Consider the following 16,238-nt stretch of genomic DNA (forward strand, 5'->3'; position numbering starts at 1 on the left):
TATCCTGCAAGAAGGCGTGATTTGCATACGATTCTGACTGCAATGCCTCAAGCGGCGTAGCAAATATAAACGGTGTGTAATAAATCTGTTAAATAGCTGAAACTCAACACGTCATATAATAAATATCTTGCAAAGAGCGTGTTTGCAGGGCTTATGTTGCATTTTGTATAATTAATTCCAAAACAAATATTCTCATGCATTTATGCATCTGATAAGCGTTCATCATACTTCTTGCAGACTACCGTATGTGTAAAGAGAGTTATCTATAAGTGCATTGCATCACTGAAATGGAAATTATTTGTGGCAATATGGCCAATTATGGTATTGAAAATATACATCAATGTATCGAATATGTTAATAAACATAAATTTACTTAGATAACATAAAGGTACATACTATCATTAATATTTCAATATTCATCTTAGTCTATAGAGATCCACCTGTTGTCATCAGCAAATAAACCCAAAACGTTTATAACTATCAGCCTAAGAAAGAAAGACACAATCTCAGCAAAGAAGTTTCCTACAAAATGTCCATTCAGGTATACCCTGAACAGATGAGACAGGCCCTGGAAGGAAAGACTATCCTCGTTATTGGGACAAGCAATTCTGGCAACCGACTTATCTGGGACATTTTCACGGAGGTAAAACTTAAGGTGAGTTCCATACATGTAACGTTATATTTAGAATATTTATTGCATCAATGGTCTTCAAGAATTAAATAATACAAAACTTCAAAAAACATCATTTTCCTTGATACATATACGACATTTTCCTTTTTAATTTCTAGGTCATTTTGGTGGCACATACAGTTTATAGTGATGAACCGAACAAAGTGCACTCGCTCATCTGTTATGATTACAGTAACCAGTCCGATATAGATAGCCACGCAAACAACATTATCCAACTCCTCGGAGATCGACATATTGACGGATGTTTTACTTTTACCGAGGCGGATACACCAATAACAGCTGTCATATGTCAAAAACTGGGAGTCCGAGGAATCCATCCGGATGCGGCCATGACTGTCCGGAGTAAGCATAACACGTATCAAATATTGAGACAAAACACTACTGATTGTCTGTATACCACGGAGATATATTCACCAATATCATACCGCATTGGAACCGTGAGAGATATCAGTGATGCCAAGAAGATAACATATCCCGCCGTTCTCAAGCCCGAGTTTGATGTCGGGTCCTGGGGAGTTGTGAAAGTCACATCAAAAGACGACTGTCTCTCACAGATTAACAGACTACAGAGGAATTTCGATACATCTCGCTTAGGAGGGAAATTCGGAAAGTCTTTGGTTTTGATGGAGCTACTACAGGGTCTGTCTTACAATGTTGACGTTGTTATATACGACGGGGAGCTGATGATCGGCCTGATCACTGATGTTGGTTTGTACCTCCCGAACATGTTTGTGGACACCGCCACCTGTCAACCTTCTAGCTTGTCTGATGAACTACAGACAGAGCTCACCACGGCTGCCCACCAATGTTGTTGTAAGGTCGGATTAGTGAACGGAGTTTTTAACACCGAGTGGAAGATCACGGAGTCTGGTCCAAAGCTTGTCGAGATCAATGGAAGAATTGGCATGTATCGTCGAAGCATTGTCTACAAGACTACACATGGCGTCATTCTATGGGAGATTGCAGCTGCCATTGCATGTGGAATCAAACCGTCTTTTCCGGATATTTCTGTTCGAAGCTTTGCTGTGGGAGCCTACCTTTACACAAAATTTCACAGGGAACAATTTCTGAAAAAAGAAGTCATCCAAACACTGAAGTCATTGGCTAATGCAAAGGCCATCCTTCTAGAAATGTTCGAACTGAAAGATCTGAAACAAAATGAAGAGGAATTTCCTTTAAGTTTCTGTCATCTGGTTGCATTGAGTAATAAAGATATCAAGCATGCAAGGCAAGCTTTGCTCGACCTCTATCGGGTTAATTCCAAAACAAATATTCTCATGCATTTATGCATCTGATAAGCGTTCACCATACTTCTTGCAGTCTCGGGTTTACCGAAACAGAGTATGACATAGAAAAATTTACAAGTTTGTGGGCTTAATGTAAAATGAAACAAAAGGCGATAAATCCATAAACCGTAAACTAATGTCAGTTTATGCCTTCCATCTGATTCATTCAATAATGATAATCATACGCTTTTGTTAACTGACTCTCTATATAAATAAAAATGAAGTAATTTCGCTTATTGACCGGTCAATAGTTTGACTGTCGACCGGGATGGAACGTTTGCATGCGTTTATTGTTGACGTCATAATTAATTTTTGACGTCATAAACCCTGGCGCGTCGGATCGACCCAAATATCGGTGTTCTTTTGGCGATAGTCTTTCTCACCAGAAGTTCAGTGATGAGTTTAAGATTGCGGTTCAGGTAACAAAACGGTTGTTTCATGCTATTTCAGTCAACAGTCAAAATTCTTTTCCTCGGTGTTGGTCCCAACACCTTGGGAAAGAGTTTTGACTGTTGACTGAAAAGGCATGAAACAACTGTATACTGTTAATTCCCCGATATTGTAGTAAACAGAGACGTTTAACACAAGATATATGTCCATGTATATTTGATGTTTTTCCACCGAAAAACGGGAGATTGTTACATTTCAGAGGTTTTTAAATTTTTGTTTCTTGATGTAAATATATCATTTTAACACACATATCAAAGTGGTGAGACGTCGTCGGTTACCAATGTAATCAGGCTTTACAGTTATCTGATTTGATTCATTCCTTAATATTAAGTCAGTTAGCTAAATATTTAAATACTTTACATGTATAACACAAAAACATTTTTGACGCATGTTTATTTGGTGTTTTTTCTCAAGAACAACTCGAGATAAACGAAGCATACGTAAATTGAGGTTACACGCTGTTGTTTCCGGGGTTGATGATGCGGCCTCCCTTAAGGTTTTGTGTTATATTTCCATAATAATCTATTCAATTTAATCTACTATAATATCATGTCTTCAAAATTCAGTAGCCACAGAGGGACTCTTTTATTCGATGAAATCATTATATTTTTATCTGCCAATCAGAAGCGACGTTATAGATGACGACGCCATTTTTATTTCTGTGTTGGCTGATATAGTACAATGGAAATGCTCGTTCAAAACCAGAATGACTTATCATAAACTATGTCGAATTTTAATATACATCTCCAATCGCTAATGCACATACTATTCCATATTGTTGTTAGAATTTAAACCTCTCGAAATGTTTCAAAATTCAAATTGGTCACGACAATGGCGCTTTTAAAAGTAATTTGCGGAAGTAAGCCCACTACAAAAAGGCTCAAACTGTAAATCTTGAAATTTCACATGCTCGTAATTCATCTCCTATACAGTAATTGACGGGTCTAAACACATTGTTATGTACATACTGTAACAGGACTCCTTGAGCCATCGAAGTGTGATGTATATGTTAAGATTATTATCAAGATTCTTGGCTAAATTTGTTATCTACTTATAATGTAACTGCATGTTTGTTAACTTATTTTTCATGTTTTTTCCACGTATTGTTTGACGACAAGTGGTACGCTGAAAGATGCAGTGTAGACTAACTGTTAACATGCTAATCTGCATAGCAGACCAGATAGGAACTGCTCGAGATTGGAAAAGCAGACGTTACTGACCAATGTTTGATTGTATCCCTGATGGTAATATTTTCTTCAAAAAATTAACATTGGCTATATCTTTAGATAATAATGGAGGATGAGCATATATTTATGCTAAAAATAACAGCAACATTGAACACAGATCGAACCTTAATCGAACAATCTTGAACTTATTTGTACTGATATATATGCTTTTAGTATATTTTTCTTATTGTATGTATTTATAGACCTCCTAATATACTTTACTGTCTATCTCAAAATCAATCTGATCTTTTTCGTATATTGGTAATATACACATGACCAGTGTTTGTTTTACTGATATTCAACTCATCAAATCTCTGAACCATTTTTCTGTACTAAATCTATGCACCCTTCCCTTTTCCTACCAAACACTGTATAATACGTAACTCTTAGAAATCGGTACTGTCTTATTGCTTATGAGTTATATATGGAGACATTGTACTGTATCCACCCTTATAAGTTATATATGGAGACATTGTACTGTATCCACCCTTATAAGTTATATATGTAGACATTGTACTGTATCCACCCTTATAAGTTATATATGGAGACATTGTACTTTTTCTGTATCCACCCTTATAAGTTATATATGGAGACATTGTACTGTATCCACCCTTATAAGTTATATATGGAGACATTGTACTTTTTCTGTATCCACCCTTATAAGTTATATATGGAGACATTGTACTTTTTCTGTATCCACCCTTATGAGTTATATATGGAGACATTGTACTGTATCCACCCTTATAAGTTATATATGGAGACATTGTACTTTTTCTGTATCCACCCTTATAAGTTATATATGGAGAAATTGTACTGTATCCACCCTTATAAGTTATATATGGAGACATTGTATTTTTTCTGTATCCACCCTTATAAGTTATATATGGAGACATTGTACTTTTTCTGTATCCACCCTTATAAGTTATATATGGAGACATTGTACTTTTTCTGTATCCACCATTATAAGTTATATATGGAGACATTGTACTTTTTCTGTATACACCATTATAAGTTATATATGGAGACATTGTACTTTTTCTGTATCCACCATTATAAGTTATATATGGAGACATTGTACTGTATCCACCCTTATAAGTTATATATGGAGACATTGTACTTTTTCTGTATCCACCCTTATAAGTTATGTATGGAGACATTGTACTGTATCCACCCTTATAAGTTATATATGGAGACATTGTACTGTATCCACCCTTATAAGTTATATATGGAGACATTGTACTTTTTCTGTATCCACCCTTATAAGTTATATATGGAGACATTGTACTTTTTCTGTATCCACCCTTATAAGTTATGTATGGAGACATTGTACTTTTTCTGTATCCACCCTTATAAGTTATATATGGAGACATTGTACTGTATCCACCCTTAAAAGTTATATATGGAGACATTGTACTTTTTCTGTATCCACCCTTATAAGTTATATATGGAGACATTGTACTGTATCCACCCTTATAAGTTATATATGGAGACATTGTACTTTTTCTGTATCCACCCTTATAAGTTATGTATGGAGACATTGTACTGTATCCACCCTTATAAGTTATATATGGAGACATTGTACTGTATCCACCCTTATAAGTTATATATGGAGACATTGTACTGTATCCACCCTTATAAGTTATATATGGAGACATTGTACTTTTTCTGTATCCACCCTTATAAGTTATATATGGAGACATTGTACTGTATCCACCCTTATAAGTTATATATGGAGACATTGTACTGTATCCACCCTTATAAGTTATATATGGAGACATTGTACTTTTTCTGTATCCACCCTTATAAGTTATATATGGAGACATTGTACTGTATCCACCCTTATAAGTTATATATGGAGACATTGTACTTTTTCTGTATCCACCCTTATAAGTTATATATGGAGACATTGTACTTTTTCTGTATCCACCCTTATAAGTTATATATGGAGACATTGTACTTTTTCTGTATCCACCCTTATAAGTTATATATGGAGACATTGTACTTTTTCTGTATCCACCCTTATAAGTTATATATGGAGACATTGTACTGTATCCACCCTTATAAGTTATATATGGAGACATTGTACTTTTTCTGTATCCACCCTTATAAGTTATATATGGAGACATTGTACTGTATCCACCCTTATAAGTTATATATGGAGACATTGTACTTTTTCTGTATCCACCCTTATAAGTTATATATGGAGACATTGTACTGTATCCACCCTTATAAGTTATATATGGAGACATTGTACTTTTTCTGTATCCACCCTTATAAGTTATATATGAGACATTGTACTGTATCCACCTTAATATCCACCCTTATAAGTTATATATGGAGACATTGTACTGTATCCACCATTATAAGTTATATATGGAGACATTGTACTTTTTCTGTATCCACCCTTATAAGTTATATATGGAGACATTGTACTGTATCCACCCTTATAAGTTATATATGGAGACATTGTATTGTTCACTTTTTTCTGTATCTGATCCACCCTTATAAGTTATATATGGAGACATTGTACTGTATCCACCCTTATAAGTTATATATGGAGACATTGTATTTTTCTGTATCCACCCTTATAAGTTATATATGGAGACATTGTACTGTATCCACCATTATAAGTTATATATGGAGACATTGTACTTTTTCTGTATCCACCCTTATAAGTTATATATGGAGACATTGTACTGTATCCACCCTTATAAGTTATATATGGAGACATTGTACTGTATCCACCTTAAAGTTATTTGAGACATGTACCTTTATTATTATGGAACATTGTATATCCACCCTTATAAGTTATATATGGAGACATTGTACTGTATCCACCCTTATAAGTTATATATGGAGACATTGTACTGTATCCACCCTTATAAGTATAATACATGGAGACATTGTACTGTATCCACCCTTATAAGTTATATATGGAGACATTGTACTTTTTCTGTATCCACCCTTATAAGTTATATATGGAGACATTGTACTTTTTCTGTATCCACCCTTATAAGTTATATATGGAGACATTGTACTTTGTATCCACCCTTAAAGTTATATATGGAGACATTGTACTTTTTCTGTATCCACCCTTATAAGTTATATATGGAGACATTGTACTGTATCCACCCTTATAAGTTATATATGGAGACATTGTACTTTTTCTGTATCCACCCTTATAAGTTATATATGGAGACATTGTACTTTTTCTGTATCCACCCTTATAAGTTATATATGGAGACATTGTACTGTATCCACCCTTATAAGTTATATATGGAGACATTGTACTTTTTCTGTATCCACCCTTATAAGTTATATATGGAGACATTGTACTGTATCCACCCTTATAAGTTATATATGGAGACATTGTACTTTTTCTGTATCCACCCTTATAAGTTATATATGGAGACATTGTACTGTATCCACCCTTATAAGTTATATATGGAGACATTGTACTGTATCCACCCTTATAAGTTATATATGGAGACATTGTACTGTATCCACCCTTATAAGTTATATATGGAGACATTGTACTTTTTCTGTATCCACCCTTATAAGTTATATATGGAGACATTGTACTGTATCCACCCTTATAAGTTATATATGGAGACATTGTACTGTATCCACCCTTATAAGTTATATATGGAGACATTGTACTTTTTCTGTATCCACCCTTATAAGTTATATATGGAGACATTGTCTGTATCCACCTATAAGTTATATATGGAGACATTGTACTTATCCACCCTTATAAGTTATATATGGAGACATTGTACTTTTTCTGTATCCACCCTTATAAGTTATATATGGAGACATTGTACTTTTTCTGTATCCACCCTTATAAGTTATATATGGAGACATTGTACTTTTTCTGTATCCACCCTTATAAGTTATATATGGAGACATTGTACTTTTTCTGTATCCACCCTTATAAGTTATATATGGAGACATTGTACTTTTTCTGTATCCACCCTTATAAGTTATATATGGAGACATTGTACTTTTTCTGTATCCACCCTTATAAGTTATATATGGAGACATTGTACTTTTTCTGTATCCACCCTTATAAGTTATATATGGAGACATTGTACTTTTTCTGTATCCACCCTTATAAGTTATATATGGAACATTGTACTGTATCCACCCTTATAAGTTATATATGGAGACATTGTACTTTTTCTGTATCCACCCTTATAAGTTATATATGGAGACATTGTACTGTATCCACCCTTATAAGTTATATATGGAGACATTGTACTTTTTCTGTATCCACCCTTATAAGTTATATATGGAGACATTGTACTGTATCCACCCTTATAAGTTATATATGGAGACATTGTACTTTTTCTGTATCCACCCTTATAAGTTATATATGGAGACATTGTACTGTATCCACCCTTATAAGTTATATATGGAGACATTGTACTTTTTCTGTATCCACCCTTATAAGTTATATATGGAGACATTGTACTGTATCCACCCTTATAAGTTATATATGGAGACATTGTACTGTATCCACCCTTATAAGTTATATATGGAGACATTGTACTTTTTCTTTATCCACCCTTATAAGTTATATATGGAAACATTGTACTGTATCCACCCTTATAAGTTATATATGGAGACATTGTTTTACTGTATCCACCCTTATAAGTTATATATGGAGACATTGTACTGTATCCACCCTTATAAGTTATATATGGAGACATTGTCTGTATCCACCCTTATAAGTTATATATGGAGACATTGTACTGTATCCACCCTTATAAGTTATATATGGAGACATTGTACACTGTATCCACCCTTATAAGTTATATATGGAGACATTTTACTGTATCCACCCTTATAAGTTATATATGGAGACATTGTACTTTTTCTGTATCCACCCTTATAAGTTATATATGGAGACATTGTACTGTATCCACCCTTATAAGTTATATATGGAGACATTGTACTTTTTCTGTATCCACCCTTATAAGTTATATATGGAGACATTGTACTTTTTCTGTATCCACCCTTATAAGTTATATATGGAGACATTGTACTTTTTCTGTATCCACCCTTATAAGTTATATATGGAGACATTGTACTTTTTCTGTATCCACCCTTATAAGTTATATATGGAGACATTGTACTTTTTCTGTATCCACCCTTATAAGTTATGTATGGAGACATTGTACTTTTTCTGTATCCACCCTTATAAGTTATATATGGAGACATTGTACTGTATCCACCCTTATAAGTTATATATGGAGACATTGTACTTTTTCTGTATCCACCCTTATAAGTTATATATGGAGACATTGTACTGTATCCACCATTATAAGTTATATATGGAGACATTGTACTTTTTCTGTATCCACCCTTATAAGTTATATATGGAGACATTGTACTTTTTCTGTATCCACCCTTATAAGTTATATATGGAGACATTGTACTTTTTCTGTATCCACCCTTATAAGTTATGTATGGAGACATTGTACTTTTTCTGTATCCACCCTTATAAGTTATATATGGAGACATTGTACTGTATCCACCCTTATAAGTTATATATGGAGACATTGTACTTTTTCTGTATCCACCCTTATAAGTTATATATGGAGACATTGTACTGTATCCACCATTATAAGTTATATATGGAGACATTGTACTTTTTCTGTATCCACCCTTATTAGTTATATATGTAGACATTGTACTGTATCCACCCTTATAAGTTATATATGGAGACATTGTACTGTATCCACCCTTATAAGTTATATATGGAGACATTGTACTGTATCCACCCTTATAAGTTATATATGGAGACATTGTACTTTTTCTGTATCCACCCTTATAAGTTATATATGGAGACATTGTACTGTATCCACCCTTATAAGTTATATATGGAGACATTGTACTGTATCCACCCTTATAAGTTATATATGGAGACATTGTACTGTATCCACCCTTATAAGTTATATATGGAGACATTGTACTATATCCACCCTTATAAGTTATATATGGAGACATTGTACTGTATCCACCCTTATAAGTTATATATGGAGACATTGTACTTTTTCTGTATCCACCCTTATAAGTTATGTATGGAGACATTGTACTGTATCCACCCTTATAAGTTATATATGGAGACATTGTACTTTTTCTGTATCCACCCTTATAAGTTATATATGGAGACATTGTACTTTTTCTGTATCCACCCTTATAAGTTATATATGGAGACATTGTACTGTATCCACCCTTATAAGTTATATATGGAGACATTGTACTTTTTCTGTATCCACCCTTATAAGTTATATATGGAGACATTGTACTTTTTCTGTATCCACCCTTATAAGTTATATATGGAGACATTGTACTTTTTCTGTATCCACCCTTATAAGTTATGTATGTAGACATTGTACTGTATCCACCCTTATAAGTTATGTATGGAGACATTGTACTGTATCCACCCTTATAAGTTATATATGGAGACATTGTACTTTTTCTGTATCCACCCTTATAAGTTATATATGTAGACATTGTACTGTATCCACCCTTATAAGTTATATATGGAGACATTGTACTTTTTCTGTATCCACCCTTATAAGTTATATATGGAGACATTGTACTTTTTCTGTATCCACCCTTATAAGTTATATATGGAGACATTGTACTTTTTCTGTATCCACCCTTTTAAGTTATATATGGAGACATTGTACTTTTTCTGTATCCACCCTTATAAGTTATGTATGTAGACATTGTACTGTATCCACCCTTATAAGTTATATATGTAGACATTGTACTGTATCCACCCTTATAAGTTATATATGGAGACATTGTACTTTTTCTGTATCCACCCTTATAAGTTATATATGTAGACATTGTACTGTATCCACCCTTATAAGTTATATATGTAGACATTGTACTGTATCCACCCTTATAAGTTATATATGGAGACATTGTACTTTTTCTGTATCCACCCTTATAAGTTATATATGGAGACATTGTACTTTTTCTGTATCCACCCTTATAAGTTATATATGGAGACATTGTACTTTTTCTGTATCCACCCTTATAAGTTATATATGGAGACATTGTACTTTTTCTGTATCCACCCTTATAAGTTATATATGGAGACATTGTACTTTTTCTGTATCCACCCTTATAAGTTATGTATGGAGACATTGTACTTTTTCTGTATCCACCATTATAAGTTATATATGGAGACATTGTACTTTTTCTGTATCCACCCTTATTGTCATGTATATTGTACTGTAACGTTATTGCATTGAATGATATCGTTTAAACCTAATGTATTACGGAATTGCTGGGACATTTTTATGATATTCTTTGGACAAGGTTTATGGAAACGAAACACAAGATCGATATAAGGAGTATGCTAAAGTCAGAAACCAAGTTAAATGGGAACTCCGGAAGGCAAAAAAGGAGATGGAAAAGGAGATTGCACTTACCGCTAAACATCAACCTAAACGATTCTGGAAATATATAAATGCTAAGAGAAAAGTGAGATCGGGGATTTCGGACCTAAAGGGACTGAACGGAGATCAAACACAAGTAGCAACAAGTGATTTGGATAAGGCAGAAGTATTGGTTAATTTCTTCACCAGTGTATTTACTAAAGAACCTCCCGGGGAACTACTTCTGTTCACAGCTAGACCTTTGAGTCAAGTATTTCAAGACATAACAATCAATGAAGATGTAATTAAGAAACTATTTTTCAATTTAGATACTAACAAATCACCAGGACCCGACGGGATGCACCCGAAAGCCCTAAAAGAACTCCACGACGTTCTATGTACACCAATTTCGATAATCTTCAACAAATCCCTATCTGAAGGTAAACTACCCCAGTCTTGGAAGGACGCAAATATCACAGCCATATACAAAAAGGGTTCAAAAACCGATCCCGGAAACTACCGACCTGTCAGTCTCACCAGCGTCATCGTTAAAACAATGGAAACACCTATACGTGATAGTATAGTTCAACACATGCAACTGAATAATTTATTCAGCAAAAATCAGTTTGGATTTCTCCCCGGAAGATCAACAACACTTCAAATGCTAATTGTCCTAGATGAGTGGACGCATATGCTGGATACGGGAGTAGAAATTGATGTCATCTATATGGATTTTATGAAAACGTTTGACAAGGTACCCCATCGCCGTCTAATACACAAACTCTACAATTATGGAATCAGCACAAGAACTGTTAAATGGGTAGAAAATTTTCTAAGTGATAGACATCAAAAAGTGGTGGTAAACGGATCTGCATCTAATTTACAGCACATACTTAGCGGAATTCCCCGAGGAAGCGTTTTAGGACCTATTCTTTTTGTCCTCTATATTAATGACATGCCAGAGAATACTGCTTCCTCATGTCCTCTATTCGCCGATGATACTAAATTATTCCGCAAAATAGGAAATGAAGAGGATCGGGAAATTCTACAAGCAGACCTGGATAATCTTCAAAAGTGGTCAGATGACTGGGGTCTAAAATTTCATCCGAATAAATGCAAGGTACTGCAAGTTAAGGGATCGCCAAATAATAACAGAACATCTCGTCTCGCGAACCAATCTGGAGAAGTCATACTGGAAAAAATCGTCAGCGAAAAAGACATAGGAGTAACGGTAGATGACAATTTGGACTTTCGGACCCATATTCAAAATTCTATAAATAAAGCAAACTTCAATAACTTTACAATGAATAATCTAACTAACTTCAAACATCTTGGTCTCTTTTTTAATTCTATGGCTAATTGGTCAACTCATATCAATTTTATTTATGGAAAAGCACATAAAAGGCTAGATCACTCAGAACGCTGATTTACAAAATTGATAGAAGGTCTTCAAAGACTATATACTTTTTTATACAGCCTATTCTTAAATACGTGTATGCTAGTATCGCGGGGTCGAATTGTACCCAGACAGAATGTTACCTCTTGGAGTCAATTCAATTTGAAACAATACATATATCAACAGGTTGACGAAAGGGAATTTTGGGTTTAGTAATGTAACATCCGATAAACAGCCAGGGTCATGTAAGGACGTGCCAGGTTTATTGGTGGAGAAAAACCGGGAACCCTGAGAAAAACCACTGGCCGCTGGAGAACCCAGAGAAAAACCACCGACCAGTGGTCAGTTTTTGGCAACTGCCCCACAAGGGATACGAACTCGCGACCCCGAGATGGAGGGCTTGTGATAATATGTCGAGACATCTTAACCACTCGGCCACCCCGGCCCCTTAAGAAAGGGGAATAGTCATATTATATCATATAAGGAAATCGGTATTGTACCTCTCATTGAAAAAAGATATCTACATCAAAAAATTGCTTTTTTATAATATTTTCAACAATAACTGTCCGTACCATATCAAAAACCTGCTACGGTCATGTATTAACAGCAGTAACGACTATAATGTTCGCCATACTCATCCCTCAATTACACAACAATAGTTTTTGTCCGTCTTTAATGTCAAAATGGATTTAGCCATCCTGTTCGTTTCCCTCTATGTCATCCATACGTGAAATTATTACAGATAATTCCCCACTATGTCCGGAAGCATTTAAATATTCTGGCGAAAGACAAATAGATATTACATTAATTTAGTTAAGAAATCCGCTAGTATTCTAAATTATGGTGCAAATATATACAACATATGTTTATATGGATATATTTATTGTATTTTTGTTATTTATATTGTAGCATGTGTAATTTTTATCGTATTATGTGTTATTTATATTGTATAGCTTGGTATTCATATATTGTATCTTTGATATTAATGTTATTAATATTAGTAATGTTATTCATATATATCAAAGATACTATGAAAAGATCAAATATATAATATAAAAATGGAAACATTAGATTTGGAAAGCAAATTCCACAACACAAATAACAAAATATACTGTAAGACTATTATCACAGTATGTACTGAAAATGTAATCTGCATCAAGTTGGATCATTACAAATGAAAAAAAGAAATCATTCAATTTAATTGACACTCTAGATACTTGTACCATGGCTATCATACATCAACAGCAGCAATGGGTCAAAACCTCGACTTTGAATGTTGCAATAAAAATGTTGCAAAAACAGTTGCATATACAGTAGAATATTACTACCTATAGCTATTTCAATACGGTTGGGTTGACAATATAATGCCATAATAAAGATAACGTTTAATTCAAACAGCCAAAGCATTTCGGAATATTTATAATGAAGTCAAAAATAATTCAGTGGGGAATGGTACACTGTACCCATCAGACATTTTGGCGATCGGCGTACAACTTTCAGCGGATGCATTCTATTTTTTTAAGACTGCCTTTAATCTCATAGTATATGTTTACGAATTCTCAATGACAATATCTGCAATTCAGGTAAATGCATAAGCTCCATAGACTGTGTGTATAAACGAAATTTGTATCAATTTTAAAATGAACAGGAAATGATGTGGATGTACGGACCTATATTAACTACGCGCCTGCTACAACATCATTTCATTTATTGTCCTCTCTTCAATAAACAATAATGGCACTGTGTGAAGGAATAAAGAGTTATTATCTTGAGGGCGGAATTGTGCTTCGCCGTCGAGGCAATAACTCTTTCTAGAGAGACAATTCTAGATTTATCCAGACCCACAGGGACGTAGTTACTTAATCATTATACCAAACAGAATTACATTAAATCCATGAAATTGTTATACAAATTTAAAAGAAGCGATCTAAATATCTGGTAAAATAACTCATAATGATGTTTCTTATTAACGTTACTGTTGCAAAAAATAAGCAACAGCATTGCCATTGTTGGTTGGCAATTGTATTACCATCTACCAATAAAATATTCAGAAGATAGGTCATAAAGGTCATAATCCCACCATTGTCTATAGTTATGCATTGTCTAAGGTCGCATCATATAAAGACTAAAAAATGGCTATCTAGCACTATGTGAAGAGTTAAGTTCTTTTCTTGCTAAAACGTGGGAATTAAATCGCAAAAGTCTGGGCTGTAAGTAATCAAGGTTCGGAAGGAATCATCTACTTCAAAAACCGATGTCGAAAAGGTTTTTAACAATTGTAAATAGTGAGCAAGGGAACGTAACTCAAAAGTCTTGATATGATAAATTGGACTACGTGAGAGATGATTATTTCTCAATTATGAAAATGTATAACTATGTAAAGTATCTACCAGAAACATATATAGAGAGAGATTGGCAACTCCTCCAATTTTACGATCAGCAGATGTACCTTTGTATGTGCTTAGGGTTTTTAGATAAACTCTTAAATAGTTGAATATAAAAGTATAAATTTGATATGTTGTAAAAGTTCAGTAATTTTCAGATGGTTTGAGTACGATTTTGGATAGAAAAATAATATTTTAACATATTTATTAATAAAACAAAACTCACTTTCGGTTTTGAATGCCTGATTTTCGAAAAACCAGGTAAAATTGCTTATTTTCGTGCTTTCAAAAATCATGTTAAATAACATCAATCGGGAAAACTGATCACATCAAACCATGATATAATGTTTAAACTTTGTGTTGATCCAAAAATATCATGTTTAAAAGAATACACTTAAAAGTAGTTAGCCAAGGCAAAATGCTTATAAACCGGAGGTCCCTCTGCCTGTCAACAAAGACAAAGAAGGAGTTTCCAATCTCTATGTATATATGTTTCTGGTATCTACACCATAAAACAATGATGTGTGTGAATAATGTAAAGCATTAAAGTGGATTACTTAGCTAGTCTCGTCGGAAATTCCGTTCAATCAGATTGAAGCTTTCTTAGCGTTTAAGATGAAAGATAATATTCCAAGGAACTAATTTGTTACAATGATACTTTATGCACAAAATATATTCGAGAAAGCATCATTTCTTGATATATAATTTGTAACATAAATTATTAACAATAAGCCACGTCACACGAAGAGGGGGGGGGGGGGCTGTGAAACGAAGAGGGGGGGGGGGGGCTGTGAAACGCTATGACACGCTGCTCAAAAGATACAACCTATTATAGCGTACTGCTATCTCCTCACCTATTAGCGTAAGTATGGCCAGGCTTTTACATCAATTATACAATGGAACAGTACACAAGTACAATGGAGCAGTACACACGTACAATGGAACAGTACACACGTACAATGGAACAGTACACACATACAATGGAACAGTACACACGAACAATGGAACAGTACACACGAACAATGGAACAGTACACACGTGCAATGGAACAGTACACACGTACAATTGATCAGTACATATGTACAATGGAACAGTACACACGTACAATGGACCAGTACACACGTACAATGAACCAGTACACACGTACAATGGAACAGTGCACACATACAATGGAACAGTACACATTTACAATGGAACAGTACAAACGTACAATGGAACAGTACACATTTACAATGGAACAGTACAAACGTACAATGGAACAGTACAAACGTACAATGGAACAGTAGACATTTACAATGGAACAGTACACACGTACAATGAACCAATACATATGAACAATGGAACAGTACACACGTACAATGAACCAATAAATATGAACAATGGAACAGTACACACGTACAATGTA

The 16,238-nt window shown here is 34.2% G+C and overlaps 1 protein-coding gene across 1 annotated transcript; it reads left to right on the forward strand.

The window, feature by feature from the left end:
• Nucleotides 1–529: 529 nt before the first annotated feature.
• On the forward strand, nt 530–2,069 carry LOC138314163 (carnosine synthase 1-like). The gene is made up of 3 exons (XM_069254350.1): nt 530–655; nt 790–1,942; nt 2,008–2,069. Exons 1-3 carry the CDS (start codon nt 530–532, stop codon nt 2,067–2,069), a joined length of 1,341 nt encoding a protein of 446 aa, XP_069110451.1.
• Nucleotides 2,070–16,238: the final 14,169 nt, after the last annotated feature.

Source organism: Argopecten irradians, chromosome 1, assembly GCF_041381155.1.
Source record: "Argopecten irradians isolate NY chromosome 1, Ai_NY, whole genome shotgun sequence".
Classification (NCBI taxonomy): Eukaryota; Metazoa; Mollusca; class Bivalvia; order Pectinida; family Pectinidae; genus Argopecten; species Argopecten irradians.